The sequence below is a fragment of the Cyclopterus lumpus genome, chromosome 21 (genome assembly GCF_009769545.1).
Source record: "Cyclopterus lumpus isolate fCycLum1 chromosome 21, fCycLum1.pri, whole genome shotgun sequence".
Classification (NCBI taxonomy): domain Eukaryota; kingdom Metazoa; phylum Chordata; class Actinopteri; order Perciformes; family Cyclopteridae; genus Cyclopterus; species Cyclopterus lumpus.
Genome location: NC_046986.1, coordinates 7911573 through 7929558, shown reverse-complemented (window position 1 = coordinate 7929558; position 17986 = coordinate 7911573). Strand labels below are relative to the sequence as shown.

General features: G+C 42.1%; 3 protein-coding genes across 7 annotated transcripts; 1 reads left to right on the top strand and 2 right to left on the bottom strand.

Moving 5' to 3' along the window:
* The first annotated feature begins 32 nt into the window (after positions 1 to 32).
* lamp1b (lysosomal associated membrane protein 1b) lies at positions 33 to 5420 on the top strand. 2 transcript variants are annotated; one of them, XM_034562298.1, is made up of 6 exons: positions 33 to 461; positions 1924 to 2117; positions 2241 to 2366; positions 2736 to 2802; positions 3318 to 3485; positions 3578 to 5420. In XM_034562298.1, exons 1-6 carry the CDS (start codon positions 401 to 403, stop codon positions 3715 to 3717), a joined length of 756 nt encoding a protein of 251 aa, XP_034418189.1. In that variant the 5' UTR covers positions 33 to 400; the 3' UTR covers positions 3718 to 5420. The 2 variants fall into 2 exon arrangements, with proteins under 2 accessions (XP_034418189.1, XP_034418188.1); XM_034562297.1 differs by having other exon boundaries at positions 51 to 461; positions 2736 to 2832; positions 3578 to 3970.
* An 802-nt stretch (positions 5421 to 6222) lies between these two features.
* Positions 6223 to 9701, bottom strand: LOC117750001 (growth hormone-regulated TBC protein 1-A-like). Of its 3 annotated transcripts, none has more exons than XM_034560820.1 (8): positions 9542 to 9701; positions 8940 to 9088; positions 8671 to 8829; positions 8342 to 8466; positions 8020 to 8116; positions 6978 to 7150; positions 6693 to 6878; positions 6223 to 6379 (listed from the first exon to the last, which is right to left on the bottom strand). In XM_034560820.1, the coding sequence occupies exons 1-8, from the start codon at positions 9595 to 9597 to the stop codon at positions 6278 to 6280; spliced, it is 1047 nt and encodes a 348-aa protein (XP_034416711.1). In that variant the 5' UTR covers positions 9598 to 9701; the 3' UTR covers positions 6223 to 6277. The 3 variants fall into 3 exon arrangements, with proteins under 3 accessions (XP_034416711.1, XP_034416713.1, XP_034416712.1); XM_034560822.1 differs by having other exon boundaries at positions 6693 to 6791; XM_034560821.1 differs by having other exon boundaries at positions 8940 to 9085.
* Positions 9702 to 10989: 1288 nt separating this feature from the next.
* Positions 10990 to 16326, bottom strand: LOC117750953 (DCN1-like protein 1). 2 transcript variants are annotated; one of them, XM_034562427.1, is made up of 7 exons: positions 15989 to 16326; positions 14249 to 14467; positions 14001 to 14169; positions 13390 to 13520; positions 13219 to 13301; positions 12579 to 12675; positions 10990 to 12454 (listed from the first exon to the last, which is right to left on the bottom strand). In XM_034562427.1, exons 1-7 carry the CDS (start codon positions 16083 to 16085, stop codon positions 12375 to 12377), a joined length of 876 nt encoding a protein of 291 aa, XP_034418318.1. In that variant the 5' UTR covers positions 16086 to 16326; the 3' UTR covers positions 10990 to 12374. The 2 variants fall into 2 exon arrangements, with proteins under 2 accessions (XP_034418318.1, XP_034418316.1); XM_034562425.1 differs by having other exon boundaries at positions 14249 to 14465; positions 15986 to 16310.
* Positions 16327 to 17986: the final 1660 nt, after the last annotated feature.

Sequence of the window (17986 nt, the reverse complement as noted above, 5' to 3'; positions counted from 1 at the left end):
TGTGTGTGTTTGCGTCAGCTGCTCAACCACGTGACTTCCGGGGTGTTTCTTAAAGCCGTGCACATGATCCCGATGTTGGTCTCCTTTCGTGTAGCGGCGGTTGATATAACGTGTGAGAAGACGAGCTGAATTACCCTCACGGCTCGGAGAGGCAAACATGACACGTCAGAACTCGTAAGCAGAAACGGTCGTGGGTGGTTTTTTTATTTATTTTTTTAGGAGAGCGGCTCTTCCGTCATCTCAACAAATCACAGCGCGTGACTCGTATTTATTTCCCCGCTGCCGCCGCTGTTACGGTGACGTTAGCAGAGCTAGCATAACAGCTAACCGCAGCTAGCGAGCTAGCTAACTGTTGTTTGCGTTGACCCGAGACGAACCGGGAGAGCAACCCGAGGAAAACATGACGCACGTCGGCGGCGTCCAGTCGTGGTGCCTGGGAGTGACGTTACAGTTGATTTTAGGTGAGTAGCCACCGGGTTTACGACCAGCGGTAACCCGTAACCGAAGGTCATGGACAGGCTGACATCACGCCGTCAGAACGGTTAGGAATGATGGGCATCAGAGCGGCGGACAGTCTGAGTCCAGTCAGTGTACAGGTAGTGACGGAGGAGAAGGAGATGTTAGAGGATGTCTAAGTCAGTTTCTTTGATCATCCATTATCAATTACGAGGGGGGTTATTGATAATGGTGGAAAGTAATAAATGCACAAAACTCAAGTTATATTTGTAAACGCAGTGTTGAGTTAATTCTATTTTAAAGACAGGTCTTGTGTGTGTGTATGTGTGTGTGTATATATATATATATATATATATGTGTATATATATATATATATATATATATATATATATATATATATATATATATATATATATATACACACACACACACCTGTAAAGACCTGTTTTTAAAATACAATTAACTAATTAAAAATTCAATTACCTCACTGATTATGATTTTAAAAAAGTGACATTTACATTCCATTGAACACTAAAAAATATGGAAATATTGTTTACTTGTAATGGTTTAACTGTTGGATAAAAAAAAAAAAAGTCATGCGCATGTAAGCTGGAGGTTCAAGTTTCCACAGCATTCTTGTGTAGATTAATTGACCTCAAAATTTGTTGTGGTGTCACAACACCATGATCGTATGTGCACTTCTAAAACTTGAGTTAAGCTGAGCACAGGGAGACTTTAATCCTTCAGTTAAACACATTCTTCTAGTATCAAACCCTGCACAGCCTTTATTCTGCTCGGTGAAACCGCCAAGTAAAGTACAATAAAGAAAACTAGTTTTTGAGTGGACTGGGTGTTTATATTGTGCGGCTACAACTTCACAAGCTTTTCGTGGCAAATATTATACTTTGATAACAGTTGTAACAATTTGTTGTTTTACAGAAAAATAATCTACGTAACAACAATTTGTATGTTTTTATTATTTCCAAGCTTATATTTGCTGCTTTTCTAACCCTTTTTAAAGATGGTTAAATAAATGCAGGGTTTAGCTGTATGTTTCACTCTTTTGTGTGCACTAAACTGCTCCAAAAAAAGTCACATGATTTTATTTTTCCCCAGATCAAAATCAAGCTTTTGTGTTGAGGTGTCACGACAAGCCTCAAAGCTCTGGTATCCGATGTAACGTGCGAGAGTATTTGTACCCTTATGCTGTTGCCCAGTTAGGGATTTGAATATTTGTTTTATGACGTCCCATCTTAACGTAACCAGATCAAGAGTGAAACGTATGCATTTTTAGATGCAAATGGAGAGTCTTCATCTTTAAATCAAAATGGGTCCATTTTACAGATTTAAAACCTGATGTGCCTCAATCATTTACTTCTTTGACAATTCAGATTTTTTTTGTTTTTGTTGGTTAAGATCCTATTTATTTAATATTCAATAGACTCACAACTGAATACTTTTTTGCAGCTGCCGTCCTGCACCAGGGTTTAGCTACAGTTGCCCCGCCCACTACTGCCCAAACCACTGCCGCGCCGCACAAAGACCCCGGCAGACCCGAGAAAGGAAACTACATGGTCACCAAAAGCAACGGTACTGTCTGTTTGCTGGCATCCATGGCTCTCCAGCTCAACATCAGCTACAACTCCCTCTCCCAAAATAAGGTGCCTAAATATAAATCCCCAAACGGGTCTCTGAATTCAGTTGGAGCTAAAAAAAATAAAATAAAAAATACATACTCATTAACAAGTTTTAAATGCTAAATGTGAACTCTTATTCATTTACAGATAGTGCAGGATGTTGTGAACCTTCAGCCCAATTTGACAAAGGCCTCTGGATCATGTGACTTGGACAGAGCCTCCCTGCAGCTCTTCACAGATGAATTAACCCACCTCAACTTTACCTTCACTCTGGTAAGTTACTGTGGTTCTTTCTCATTTCCTTATTTAGCTTGCCGGAGGAGCTATGAGTGAAGAGTGCAGAAGTGGTTTTCGGGCCCATGTAAACAAATAAAAGTCGTATAACTAAACGATGGACGGCTGATGCAGCGGTGCCATGCCACATACTCTATTAACAACGCTTTAAAATCACGGTCCGAGGCGAGGATGTCTCATTTGTTAAATTCCCGTTGCCTTGACTCCTCTGCTAGCATCTCATCATGACCATGTGCACAAAACCACTTGTACTTCATGAAATCGCCACTAGATGGCAGATGGAGCTTGAGTTAAACTCTCTTTACTGCAACGTTACTTACTTTCTGTGGTCTTGCTGTTTCTCTCCAGAATGCCACGTCCAATAAGTACCACCTGAGTCAAGTGTCTCTGCTAGTACACTGGCCAGACATGAAAGGTGAGTGCGTCTCACCTCCCTGTTTCCATGGTAACTACCTTATCAGGTTAAATAGGCACATGTCCAACTGATCCACCTACACATAACTGACTGTGATTTGGTGTTAAACTCATTTTAATTTAGACAGTGAAGCAGCTCTTGTAGTTAGTAAATACAAAGGAAATGTTTTTTTTTTACATGCACTCTCACATTTTTTGTTTTGGAAATTGAGTCCGAGAGCCCCAAATGAATTGGTTACACTCGCAACGCTCGAGTTGACGCACGTTATCTCCCTTTTTTAGCATTTTTGTGATTGTTACAGCCGTGGCCATGAATATTATAATCTTTAAAAAAAAAAAAGAAGAAGAAATGTATCCACTATGTGGTTTATTTCACGTTGAAAATGTAACTGAATAGTATTGTTTATGGATGCAATTACGGTTGATCATCAGCTGCCTTTTTAAAAATGTAATCCTGTCTACCGTCGTCCTTCTCTAAAGTTTATTTTCATTCATTTCAATCTGTTCTCCCTGTAGATCCCTTGTCAGCATTTAACGGCAGTGTGGATGAACTGCGGGGCACCTTAGGGTTCTCGTACATGTGCCGTGAGGAGCAAACTCTGAGTTTGGCCCAGAATTGGTCCATCAACACCTTCCAGCTGCAGGTGCAGCCATTCGGCGTCACCGGAGATCAGTTTGGAGCAGGTAAACACGCCGTCTGGTAGAATCGATTTTATAAAAATGAATCTGCTCTCTGACTTTAACTTGTCCCTTGCTGGTGTCTTCCCCTCTCTCAGCCGAGGAATGCCAGTTGGATGAGGACGACATGTTGATCCCCATCATAGTCGGAGCAGCTTTAGCCGGCCTCGTCCTCATCGTGCTCTTGGCTTACTTCATCGGCAGGAAGAGGAGCCAAGCTGGATACCAGACCATCTGAGGTCACGCGTCGCTCTCATCTGCCCAGAGGCCAGTGCGAGCTATCCCTTAAGATTAACCACTGTTTTATGAGACTTAACACTCCACCCTGTCCCCCTATATCCCTTAATCCCCCCCACATCTGTGTGTGTGCTGTTCTTTGCTCTCATCAGTAACACTAGTCGTTATCACTTGATATGCTCTTTCTGAACCGACGGACTCATTCGTAAAGAAGGGGCTTTGTTTGGAGATTGTGAGGAAATGAGGAGGAGGGGGGGGGGGGGGGGGGTACTATGTGTGACGCAGGGGATGGATGTTGAGCAGAGGGTCCACGAGAGTTCTCCAATTGTACTATTTATGATTTCTGTGGAAGGAATTTTGAGGGACCGTATGATTTGAGAGGAAAGCTACCGTAGCGTTTCTTATTGTTCACGGGCTTTTGGGGCGACGATTACTTTGTGGTCTTCCCCTAAAGGAGGTTTGTTATTGTAAAGGGAATATTTTTTTGCTGTAGCTTAATCCACTTCAGAAAGTAAAGATGTGTTTTTTTTTAAATTTATTTTTGTTTTTGCAACTCAACATTCAGCCCAAAGGTTGCAGAATTTATGTTGACTAAAATCACAGTAACCTAATCTTAACAAGGACGTGCGAGGCGTCCCCTACGTAGTTAAGATGCATTTAGGAATGCCTTTTGTTCACTGGGATTAGTGATAATATTTACCGGTATGTCCCTCTTCAAGGTGCTCGACTCATTGCACAAGCAGTTTTCAACTCCTGTAAGATAATTGTGTTTTCACTTTATTTAAAACCTTTTGGGAAATGTGCTTGTTGGATGAGAAGATCAACACCACTCATATTCGCTAACTGTAGAGCTACAGTCAGCCGGCTGTTAACTTGGCACAAAGACTCTTAAACTCACTGATATACATGTTGTTTTTCTTTTGTTTAATCTGTACAAAGGCTGAAGTTGAACCACTTTGCCATGTAAGCGTTGGCGTTTTGGCTTTTTAGACGGAGCCATGCTTGTTCCCCTGTTTCCAGTCCTTATGCTAAGCTAACTGTCTCCTGGCTGTGTTGTCATATTTTCCGTATAGACATGAGTAACTCTTTTTATTAGCTTTCATCAATGTTCTCTAATTCTTGGATTTCCCAAAATGTCAAACTATTTGACGAGTGGTCGTAAGCCACTCTTTTGGAGTCTGTTACAATGTTTGCACAAAACGGGAGTTGCAATCAAACGATCTTTAAAGAAAATACACTTCAGTTTGCTTCGGTGGATGGAAAAAAAAAAAGCTCAGGACGTCACTGTAAGAGGTGTAATAATCTGTAAGTGTTAAAAATCCACTGGGTGGTTTTTTTAGTTTTCTTGGGATGTTGCTTGCTGAAGGGGAAGTGATCTCAAATGGGCCCCTGTAAGGATTTAGAGACCAAAATAATATGGTCCGTGTTCATCAGTGCCTTCCCAGCTGTAACATAGATGGGATGAAAGTAAAGCCAATGCCACAGAGGTACTCACTGACACTGTGCTGCCACAGAGCCTTCGTTTACTGTTACGGCCATACTTGTGCATTGCTTGATGTTGTAGGAGAAAGTGCAGATATGTTTTTTTTTTTTTTTAAACGTTTTTATCCTCCTAAATGTCCATGTAGTGATTTAATCATGTTTTGAATTGATTTAGTTTGAGCTGTTTTCTAAAGGAGAGGTCAATAAAAGTGAATGAACGAGCCTGTTTGACTGTTTGTTCACCTGCATGCAGCTCGTCAGCTGTCGAACCGGTTCCTGGTTTGGACTCCATAGGGTGTGTAGGTACAATGCATTTTAATTTTAATTTAATTTAAACTGGAAATGCGTTGTAATTTTAGCAACTTTTTAAAAAATTAAAAAAATATATATAAATAGTGGATCAACTTTCATTGTGACGGGTTGTACGTCCTCTGGGTGTGAACCGCTCTACAACTACAACTGTTTTTTTCATATTACTGGATAGTTTCGTCACATCTTGGCTCATCAGTGTCTGTAAATGAGGGAAAGGTGTCCTAAGGTGTTTTGATTAACTCAGAGTTTGATTTTTATGGCCCCAGGCACTCAGAATGTAACATTGAAATTACCACTCCTTTTTTTTTTTTTTTTTTTTTTTTTTTTTTTGGCCAAAGGCAGTTTTGAGTTAAACTCGATCAGGGAACGGGTTTAGACAACAAAAGGTGAAACACAAAGTTCTGTCAATTGGGACTTCGGATTTTACTTCAGAAAGATAAGTGGAAGGTTTGAACAGTCATACATTCTCTTTTTTTTTTTCCCAGATAAAATACAGATAAAACAATGTAAAAACTAAATGTCTTTACTTCTAAAGTGCATGTCATTAAAAACCTTTAGCAAAGCAGCAGGATTGGTGATCTTTATCTAGCAGCTGGAATGTTCTGCAGAACATGGGTGAGTAAAAGATGAGGTTTAAAAAAAACAACATAATTCTTTAGTGTATATGCAACTGAAGTCCAAAAGCCACCAGCGGTCCCTTTTTGCTAGTAGATAATCGTTCCTCGTGGGACAGTTTAAGTCATCCAGTCAACGATGGATCCACAACTTTATGGCCTTCCAGATTCTTCCTCCAGTATTCGTTGTCTACATTTCTCTCTGAGTTTATCGATCGTCGCCATCGACAGGATCCCCGGTTCTGTAAAGATTTTCTGAAAAGAGTTTGAGAGCATGTTTTTTAGGATTATCCGTCTTAAGACATTTACACAGCGACACGCCGGGCTGGAACTCATAAGCTGCACGTAAACAACCTCGACTGTAACAAGCTGGCCTCTTTATGAACACGGATTTTCATTCCATCGGTGTTAATTAAATCTGTCACAATCTATAATAATGCAAGAATTATGAGCATTTTTCTCTAATTCATATTGGTTCCAGCCTATCACGTGCAGAGTCCTTGCTTTTTGTCTTTGATACGATGGGTAACTGTGTATATTTTGGGTCGCTTTCCTTTTCTCCTCGCACCTGCATGAAGGCGTGGCAGTCCAGAGTGAACGCTCCGCAGGTGATTTGTCGGAAGCACTCGCACACGTCGGTCAAAGAGCGAGCTCGAAGGATCTCCGGCTGGTGGTGAATAATAAGAGTCAGAGCGGCGCGGAAGAGAACCTTGGAGCCCTCGTAGAAAAGACAATCCCAAACTCTCAAAACGGTCTGCAAGAAACCCCAAAAACAAACAAAATGGGCGCGTGTAAAGCACCACGGTGAACTCCTCATTCGTCTCTCCCATTTAAACCCCAAACTTGGCCGTACCTCAATTGGGAGTGTGTCAATGTAGAGGCAGATGAACCAGCGGGACACCAGCAGGGTCCATATGCCGGGGTACTGGGCCATGAGCTGTCCCACTGCAGGAGCTTTAGCCTTCACCAGCTCTCCGAGGACCTCCTGGTCTGTCTTCAGGCCCATCATGGCCGGGTGGTAGAAGTCTACACATCCACTGAGTAGATGAGTTTACTGGCTTCTTCTTCTATCTCGAAGATCAAATCTAAATATTTCATATTGCTGTGTTTCTCCTGAATCATTTTCTATGTGGAGTCTTCAGCCTTTTATATTACAACCAGGGCTCATCATGAGCCAGCGCTATTCATTTGCATTGTTATGCACAACTCTATCTAGTCTATTAAAAATGTTGTAGCTGCCTTAACTACCTTTTAATATGTATGTATGACATCAATGACCCAAACTCTGCTCCCGAGTGGACTATAATAAAAATAAAGTTATTGGGTCAAAGAAGTAACAAAAAGAAGCACTTTACAGCAGAAGCAAATCGCATTTGAAGGATTATAATCCAACTGAGAGAGGATTTTATTTTCCTTTCTCTCATAAACAGGAACGTGTGCAAACCTTTGTTGAATTAAATGACGACACGCGTTCGGTCTTTTAATCGCTGCTCATCGTGATGCCCACACACGTTCTTCCTCATCCTCTACAACTGCTGCATTATTTTGTTGTATAGTTTAATGTCTATTTCTTAGTTTTATTGCTTTAGTTGCCCCTTTTTTCTAGTTTTGATTGAATAAAGACCCTGCACCACCTGGGTTCACCGACACAGCTGTTTTCCCTTACATCGTCTTCTCAGGAATTTGATGACGTCTTTCTCTCTCACACACACACACACACACCTTGGCCATTTCTATTGGTACATTGACTTCAGTTGCCTTGTAATTCCAGAGACACGTCCGCCTTCAACCTGAGCAGACCTCCAATCGGACAGACTAATTAATAATAATGCCCTTAATTGTGTGTGTGTGTGTGTGTGTGTGTGTGTGTGAGCATTTAAATGAAAAACTCTTACCTGGGAGCATTCTGCCCAGCAACGCATCCATGAGCCAAAAGGACTTCTCCTCATCCTTGGTGATGATCACGAGGTAGCCTGCAATAAAGTTCATGCCCTGACATGAACAGAGACAGCGGTGATCTCACTGATTTACTGACGCCGGCACCACGACAACAACAACATATTTCCACACGTTTCCGATTGAGGATGTGATTTTTACATAAAAACAATAACATATAATTGACACGCAAGCGTTTTCCCGGGGGTAAAAACATGTAACTGCACACCTGTCACGTTTACACTCCCTTTACGAGGGATTAGCCAGTCCCGCTCTGTTCACCTGACAGTATCCCACTTCTGTGTTGTGGTGTCCGTAGGCCAGCAGCACATTGAACAGAGCCCTCTGCAGGCTCGGCTCCGCTCGGCCTCGGAAGAGGACGTTGTCGGGAAAGGTCCGATGCATGTCTGACGGAAAGGACGAGACCAGACTGTTTTCACGCTATGACACACATTACGGTGTGAGTGAGACGGGGACGAGGCTGTTTTCAGAGCAGACGTCCTGACTTTTCAGTACAGGTGACAATGCCAGGACGCTGAAGCAGCAGAATGGAATCGAGTCATTATTTCTGGACAACATGTCTCCTCTGGGTAAAAGGCCTTGAGTTGCACCTGTGTGAATGGTTTCCTTCAGCCGGGTGTCGTGCTCCATGGCCAGCAGAGACTGGTAGTAGCCCCGGTTGCCCTCCAGTCGTTCCTGAGCGCCGCTGGCTGCCATCCAAACCCTGGCACGGTGCTCATTGGGCACGCCTTTCCGCACATACCTTTTCACTTCCAAAAAACATCCCCCCCCCCCACACACACACATATTTTATAATTAACGTCACACTGAACCAGAGAGTCCCACCAGAAACGAAGGCACATGCCTGTCGCTGCTATACCTGTCAAGTTCTTCTCAACATGGGGCTTCTCTTGAAGGAGCTTGGACCACCTCATGGACCTCCTGTTGAGGACCGCGACGTACTCGTTCATCATCTCCTTGTAGGGCTCAAAATCGTGACGTCTCTCGAAGCCGTAGGGGTCAATCCTGCTGAGGCACATCCACACGGACAAATGAATGACTAGTGTGCACAAAGCACAGCTGTGGAGAAGCAGCTGACAGCTGGAGTCACTTTCCTACCCTCCCTTCTCTCTCTCTCTCTCTCTCTCTCTCGCTCCTTCGCCCTGATGACAGACACTACACCAGCCTCCAAGAGGTTGGGTTTCTGTCGTGGGGAGATCAAATGCCCCAGCCGGATGACGACTCCGTTTAAAGTTACTTTCAAGTGAGCATTAGTAGTAAAAGAAATAACCTCAGAGAATATATTTTCCACAAAACAACTCTTAGTTATGATATTTTACTGAGCTCGGTAGCTTTTAATAACAGCTTTACATGTTTCAGTCAAACAATATAAAGAGTTTGACCAGGAAAGAAGCTACAACCATTACTAATAAAGAGAAAGACACACAGTCAGAGGGAACACGGCACCAACAAGGAGCTCACCTTTCACTGCCATTAGGACTCGTCTGAGGTTCAGAAGCATATTCTTTCATTTCCATTGTGTGTTGAGCTGCAGGTAGCAGTCCACCGAAGCTCCCGAACAACCAGCACGGAGGAGCTTATTTCATTTCTCTTCCTTGGGTAAGATCTGGCTGCTGTCAAGGTAAATAACAAAGCGGTCTGAGCTTCAAATGGCTCACCTTACAGAGGAGGGGCTAGTGAGTCCACAGGTATGGGCCTCATTTGCATGCGAAAAACAATCGGCGGAAGAGAGACGGTCAGGTTTCACCTTGCATATCGCTGCCCATGATTTATGAAAATAAAGTGTAAAGTGAAAACATTATTTTCTTGTCAGAGTTTTTAGAAACGAGAGTTAAAAAAAAAAATCCCTCCCTCCTCACTTCAAACCCCCTTGAGAAATATGTGACTATCAAAAAAAAAAGTACCTATTCTTTCTGCAGTTTAAACTATTATTCAAATGGTTAGGAATATTATCAAAGACTAAAATCTCTTTATACAATTTTCATTTAAAGTGACTACAATCAATGTTTCTGCTGTCCCCCCAACACATACACACTGTAGAATATAAACTTACTGTAAGCCACCACATTCCCAAAGAGGATACTGAGGATGCTTGTATTGTCCATAAAGGATATGGACACATGACATGTTCATGTTTGTCAAGTGTCGATATGTACACTGAAACCGGTTTAGCCCGTTGTAGTTATTCCCTCTGTTCACACTGGCCATTAAAAACCCCGTCTAATGCGAGTGATGGGTCCTTGGGAAACTGACAGGAAAATGTTCTTTAAATATGCAGTTCTCATTTCTCAATGATATATTAAAAACTTACAATCCGTTGTGTGTGCCTTCGTTTGATCTCAATAACGGAGAGATGAAAGGAAACCAAGGAAAGGACACACAAAGGTATATATATATATATATATATATATATATATATATATGGTGGCATGAATATCACGTGACTGGCCTCGTATTAAGGAAGTATCGGGTGGGGAAGGGACATGTTCCACTTTATACCTCCATTCTGAGACATGTTGATCAGATCATCATCATCATCATACAATACAGCACCTCTGATATGTTACAAAACAGGAACAAATTCAACATAATGAACAATAGGTAACCATGGTGTTGATTATCAAATTGAAGTACCACATGTAAGTACTAAAAAAAATAATCTTGTTAAATATTGTTTATTATTAACAATCAACAACATGGGAGGGATATTCTGAAAAAAAAAAAAAAAAAGAAGAGAAATATTCAAGCTTTCTTTAACACAATTGGATCAGTATGGTCATGAATCTTCTTCTTTTTTTTTTTTACACTGGCATCCATAACTCTGCTTTGCAAACACGCTCTTGTGTAAGCGGCTATATGCTGTTCTGTAACACGTCCCTCATCTGACTGATGAACAAAAGAACTGTGTGTGTGTATGATTATGGAAAAACTCATGCTTTATTCATCTTTCTTAAATGAACAATATACTAAAGGCTACTTACATGATGTATTAACAATATATTCTAACTTTCACTACTGTCAGTAACACTGGACAGATGGGCTCGTACGAAATATAAATATTGAACAGACAGATATTTACTCTTAAGGCTTCGTCCTGTTGTTGCCCTCTTTAGTGTCCTGGCTCCTGAACTTAAGGCTTCGCACTGCCATAACATACAGATATGTGCCATGCAATCCTACGGGTCCGTCATTTCTTTACTTTTAAATGCTGCTGAATCGTCTCTTTAGCAACATTTATGTCGCGAGGGACACAAAAAAAAAAAAAAAAAAAAACTCTTTCCAAAACGGTTGGGAAAAGAAATGATCTTTTTTTTTAAAGCAAAAAAAATGTGCGACGCTATGGACTCCCGTCACTTGTAGGATCGGAGACCAACTCCCAACCGAGATGAACCTGACAAATGAAATACCACGAACCAACGTGAGCTTTCGAAAATTAAAGCGTTGCCTTTACTTTAGTGAAAATGTATTTGTGAAACCAGCCCGAGGGGGACGTAAAAACGTGTTTTTAAACATGCTTTCAATGAGAAGCTCACAAATCCATGACTCGACAGATCCACCTAACAATTAAACTGACAGCATATCATCCACTATATTGAGGCATCCGTTACAGATCGTAGCATCTACTGTACACAAAAGAATCATCTGCATTTATAAATTGAACGTATTTATATTATTTCTTCTTATAGCTCTCTTTGTAAACTGTCCCAATAGATACAGTATGTACAGTAAAAACGGAAACAGTTCTGTTGGTGCTGGTGTCGTGAGCACTCGGTCCTGAAGTTAGAGTAAGACACGGGACCGTCGCACAGCCACTCAGAGCTTCATATGACAACACAAAGCCGACGAGGGAGAGTCTTAAAACACAGGTTTTTTTTTGCCTCTTCAGTCGCTTTAGAGCACACACAGCCTGTGAACATCCTCCCAGTGCTGCGGCCATCACCGTGTCCATCGCTGCAGGGCTGTGGGCTGGACAGGTAGTGCTCCTCCTGGAGCAGAGCCGAGGAACGTCCAGGATGCCGAGCGTCCCCCGCAGGAGAGACAACGGTGAAACCGGCCAATGTCCGAAGTGACGCCTCAAAAAAAAATAAAATGTGGCCGCTTGTTCTCATAGTTTTTACTCAGCTCCCTGAAAGGTGGGTGTCCTGACAGTTTCAAGTGCTTCTGTTTTTCTCTCTGAAGTCTACAATGTTCACTGTTTTTTTTGTTTTTTTTGTGTACAAGTCTTTAAAAAAAAAAACTATGAAGTCACTGTAAAAGAAACAAGGGTTCTGGCTTTCCAGAGTTGGGATTGGATTTAGAGAGTTTTGCGTTTCGATCCTGTTACAATTGGTCGGGCGAATTCCACAAAATCATCTATAAGGACCGGCCATGCTCCTGAGGAAAGAAAAAAACCACCAAGATACCATTAGTGTCACATTGATTTGAATATTCACAGCATTACAAAGAAAGCAAACGAATCAGTGGCAAATCTGAAGGAACTTTGTCATCCGAAACTCACCTTCCTCATCATAGTTTGACATATCGTCTGCGATCATGTTACCAAAGTCCAACAATAGGTTCCATGTGTCCTTTGGGATGGATCGTTTATGGTGTTCCTGTAATGGACAAGTGTTGGTCAACATATTGATATATACACATGCTTTTATGCAGCTTGTGTTCATTTATTTCGATCTCCACAACCAAACCACCGTAGACCCGTCCCCAGTGTACATCACTGATGGACCGGTGGGCCGCCGTGTGTTCTGGAGGACCAGGTCTTGCAGGTTTTAAATCCAACCAAGCACCATCTGTTGACACTTGCTGACCCCCCCCTCTTTGACTGAGTCATCGAGATGTAATAAAAGCCGGGGGGGGGTATCGTGTCAGCCAAGTTCCCCATCACTGGGCCCAATTCATTTCAAGGAGGGATGCACCAATGCAAATTTTAAAATAAAGATATTTGCCGGATTTAAAATCGGCATTCCAACCTTGTGAGCTAACGTGAAGGCAGAGATCACTGTGGCCATAAAAAAAGCGCCCGCCATGACTCCATGGATGTAACGAATGGAAAACATTTGTATTTCTGTCCGTCACGCAGCGGACAATATCTGATCTGCTTTATAAGTTCTGATAACAATCCTGATTTCACTTTGACTCACCAAAAGGAATCGGTTCCAAAGATCAAGGAACTTAAACCGTCCTGACAGAACCAGGTTCCAGTAGGCTACCGCCATCTCCAGGTCTACACACAGACAGAAAGCAGAACACTTAATTCAGGAAGCGGTTGTTGTTATTGTTGTTGTTGTTGCTGCTGCTGCCACTCTTCTTACCTAGACCCTTCTGTCCAGGATTTTTGGCAAAGTTAAAGGTGAATTGGTAGAAGTCCTTGAACTTCCCACTATCTTTGAGCTCCTGCTCTAATCTTGGCAAGAGGGCCTTCAGTTTTTCGGGGCTGTCACACCTAGAGCATTTGGACAATTTAAGCAAAAGAAAAAACAACAAAACTCTGAATTGAATAAACACAAAACGACCCAACCAGTTGCAACATGTTTTTTGTTTATGCTCATTGAGGTTATTTTTGGGGAGTTTTTCCTGATCCGATGTGAGGTCCCGGGACAGGGAAGTCGTATGTGTACAGATTGTAAAGCCCTCTGAGGCAAATTTGTAATTTGTGATATTGGGCTATACAAAATAAACTGAATTGAAATTGGCTGAAGTTAACTTTGACACACGAACCTCAAAAGTAAAAAACACTGCAGCTCTTCCACCGAGTCATTCCACGAAGACACAGAATACTCGAGCTGTGGTAGAGTGGCTCTATATATAGACAACCTTCCCTCCCTGGTGCAACACTGAGAGAACCCCCGTACGAAGATACCGCGGGCACAGTGTTTATGTCCCGCTTTGGAGCACGTCTCGAGCTGTTGTTGTCAACACTCACCCCAAGTCTATCATTCCATCCAGAAACTCCTTCTTGGAGAACTCGCACTGAGTGGCAGCGCGGAACTTCCACGCGACGACGAGCACGGAGATACTGGCTGGGTCCAGGGAGAGGTCATCGCAAAACTGCTGGATCCCATCGATGCCGATCTTATTTTCATCCTGGGGGTCTATCGAGGTGGAAATAACAGGGGAAAGCAACTCTATTCTAGTAAATATGCCATGTTCCAGCGTAAGAGTCCCACTTACCTTTGTAGCGATTGTAGAGCTGCTCCAGCTTTTTCCGGTCTACCGACGTTTTCATGGACTCCTTACAGTAGAGATCGGGATTCTGAAAGTAGTTGTCAGTGGCGACTTCTAGTTTCCAGTCATTCTGCGTCAGGCAGTACACGGCTGTTTTCTCCCCAGCCTGTGTGAAGGACATGAACTGCCGTACCTTGTCCCTCTGCGAAGACTTCAGCTTATGCTGTATGAGTACAGGACAAGGGCTGTCAGACACGGGTGCGATCAGACCAGGGAACACCGACAACAACACACAAACGCAGACCGAAACGCAGACAAAAACACACAGCGAGACACACACATCTACAGGCATTCAGGCAACAGCAAAGACTGCGAGACGCTCAGAAACACTCATATATCAAAAAGGTTAGTCTGTCACACACACACACATACACACACACAGCATAGGTGCCGAGCCAAGACGCAGCGCTGGTAATTATGTCCTATCCAAAAGCAACATGGGCTTTTTCTGATGGGGGATGTTGTGGATTCTCAAAGCACATGCTGTACCCGGGAGGGCCCCTCAGATAACTACAGTCATAGATGTAACATGAGTAGGGACGTCATCACCCGGACCTAGAGGTGCAACAAGTCTGGAGTGTAACACAAGCGCCCTGACAGAAATACACAGCAATAAAAAATAAAAAAAGTGTCATAAAAAAAGTCAGCATATTGTCAAAATAATTTATATACTGATATTTTTAGATATGGGCACCATTTGTGATAAACAACAGTTAGTTAGTTATAATTTAACGTTATTAAAGACAATTCAAGTTTCCTAACATTATATAAATGTTACGCTTAGTTGATTCGTCCATTAATTGATTGACAACCAATATGATAATCGATTAATCGGTTCATTACCAGCTGCTCAAATGTTAGGATTTGGTTATTTTCTTAGTCTAATAAACATATCTGAGTGTCGGGCTGTTGATTGGTCGAAAGCACACAGTTGGAGACACCCAAGGGCTCTGGGAAACTGGGATGAGCGCTTTATACTATTTACCTATCGATCGACTACCCTGCAGCCATGTCCCTCCGCACCATGCCACATGCCACCTCCTCACACCAGCTGCATTATCGGAGCACTTGCACCGTACTGTAAGAGCAGCATTTCCTGAAACCGGAGACTCCAAACTCTGTGAGCTCATCCAGCTGCTAGCGACTCCAAACCGAAAAACCCCCGTGACCGATTTCGGTTATTAACGAGCACGTGAAGTCAAAGGTCAGTGACGCGTCCGGACTGCTGCCCAGTCGGCAGTGCGACCCCGGCAGGGGAGCGTCGTCTACATTACACCAGCTAGTAACTTATACTGGCTAATGTTAGCTCAGTTAGCCGACATGTATCACTGACACCAACGATGGGGGAAGAGGACCACAGACTGTCAGTGGTGGTTGTGGATGTGCCCGGGGATTTTAAGGCAAACGACCCCCGGGTGTGTCTGTCCTTTGGGTCCAACGACTGACCTGCTCACAGCCGAAGTTACCAGATTGCCCAAAAAAGGGGGACGAGTAGCTAGCTAGCTGCTCTCAGAAGATCAACTGACCTTCCCTGAAACAGCAGCGAACACAAGCAACTGCTCACTGGAGGCTTTTCCCAAACCCGACACGCCACGCACTTTAATAACACGAGCATAGTCTTCAACGTAAGCTGTAGTGGCACAACAGCAAATGCCCGGGTTCGTGTTTATTTTGGTTACCTACCATTTTTCACACCCGCTGTTTGACCAGTTTGGTAGTCCGACTGTCGCTCATTCTGCGCCTGCGCGGAAGTAGTCGAGCAGCTATTGTGGGTTCCAGTCATCCATGGGTTTTTTGAAGAAATGTGAGGCGTTACAGTAACTGCTCCTGTTGGCTTTTTGTAATTATTTGTCCAAATAGATCTCTGTGTGTGTGTTGGTTTGAGAGAGAGACAGATAAAGTGAGGTGTTTACACAATTTGTTATATGCTACAATGTACACCACAGGAAAACTCTCCAAAAACACTTAAAATATTACTGAACCCAACACTTAATCTGTAATAGGTAGTCCCTTCACTGCGCATAACAATGTGTCATAATAACATGACAGACAATAAACATAATAGGATCAAGTGGTAGATATCATCAGGGAATCCCCCTCAAACAAACACAAATACACTAAAGCATTATGGGTATCCAGGGTCTGTCTCCACACCTTCAGATGTTCTGTGTCAACTGGCTTCTATATTTGGGCACTTTTCTCAACTGACATGACAAAGGCCTGAAGATGGGTCCTACTATGTTAACTAATCTTGAGGCCCTGTCTTGAAGTGGGTCCCTGTGTCAAATATAGTATTGGGACCATTTTTTTTAGTTTTAGTTTTGTACTTGTATGATGCATATTACTAAATGAATGTGTTCAATCAAATTACTCCATGCAGTGTATCTAGGGCGAGGCAGTATTCAGGAATATAACAGGTTTACAATTTACACAAAGAGTATAAAGGACAGGGGGGGGGGGGGGGGGGTTAATGGGGACCCAGCTGCCCATTAATGACCCCTTTGATATTTGTTGAACAATGAGGAGTTTGAGTCCAAATAATATGAGAAAGAAATAATGACACTGTCTGTTGGCTGGACTCAGACTCAGCTGAGTTTTATCTCACCCTTCAACACCCTTCAAAAAATACGAAGGGTGTTTTTATAACTGATAAAGTATCTGGGGATGTCAGTCTTGAAAATACATGAATGGCAGGCTGATTCGGGTTCAGTAACTTCAGAGTTGGCCACATTTTGCAGCATCAAGTTAAAATGATGTAGAGAGAAAACTCTTGTCATTCATACCAATTGTAAAACACATTCATGGGCATTACACTAATAGTTCTCAGAATTTTTGTATTTTATTACACAGAGGTGTATCTAATATTTAGTCTACCCTCAACTAATAGGATCAACTCTTCATAACATAACACAATTCAGCATCCACACACATATACATCCTAAAATATTATATAGGTGAACCTAAACCTCATGAAAAAACATAACTGAACACTATAAAGTAGAATTTGTTTGATGGTTGTTGTATAAGACTGCATTAGTTTTAGGATATATGTTTCAGCTTTTGTTGTTTTTTCTGTTTTAGAGAGGTGTTTATTCAACTTCATGGTCATTTTGGAGGATGACGTGTATTGAATGACACTGAGAGGTGATTATTAGATTACATTAGATTAGATATTACTTTATTGATCCCCAGGGGGGGATTTCTTGAAGCAGCAGCAAACATGTTTACAAATATACAATACAATAAAATAAAATAGCAGGGCATATTACATTTAAGAATGTAAATAATAAAGGAAATGAAAATGTAAAAGTAATATGTCCAGCCAGTTGTATCAATGAGGGTTGAGGAAAACAATAGAAACACGTATCAGTATAAGGCTATAAAGTGCAACAGCACCAGTATAACCTTCATTAAGGTAGGATTTAAAATGCATCTGATAAATCAATTGTTATGAGCTCCATGATAACCTCAGAGTTAAGAGGTCCCATAACACAAAGCATTTTCTCGGCCACCAATGGAGAAACAGTTCATCTTCAAGTTGAAAATGGCAGGTTGTTATTTCTCAAAGGAGCATTTGTCTTTGCAGCAAATCTGATCAAATGGAATAAAACTTTAATTGTGTGCTATTTCATATTCAATATTTTATTGTGGTCTACTGTTTGATCAATTGTATCACGTGACTGC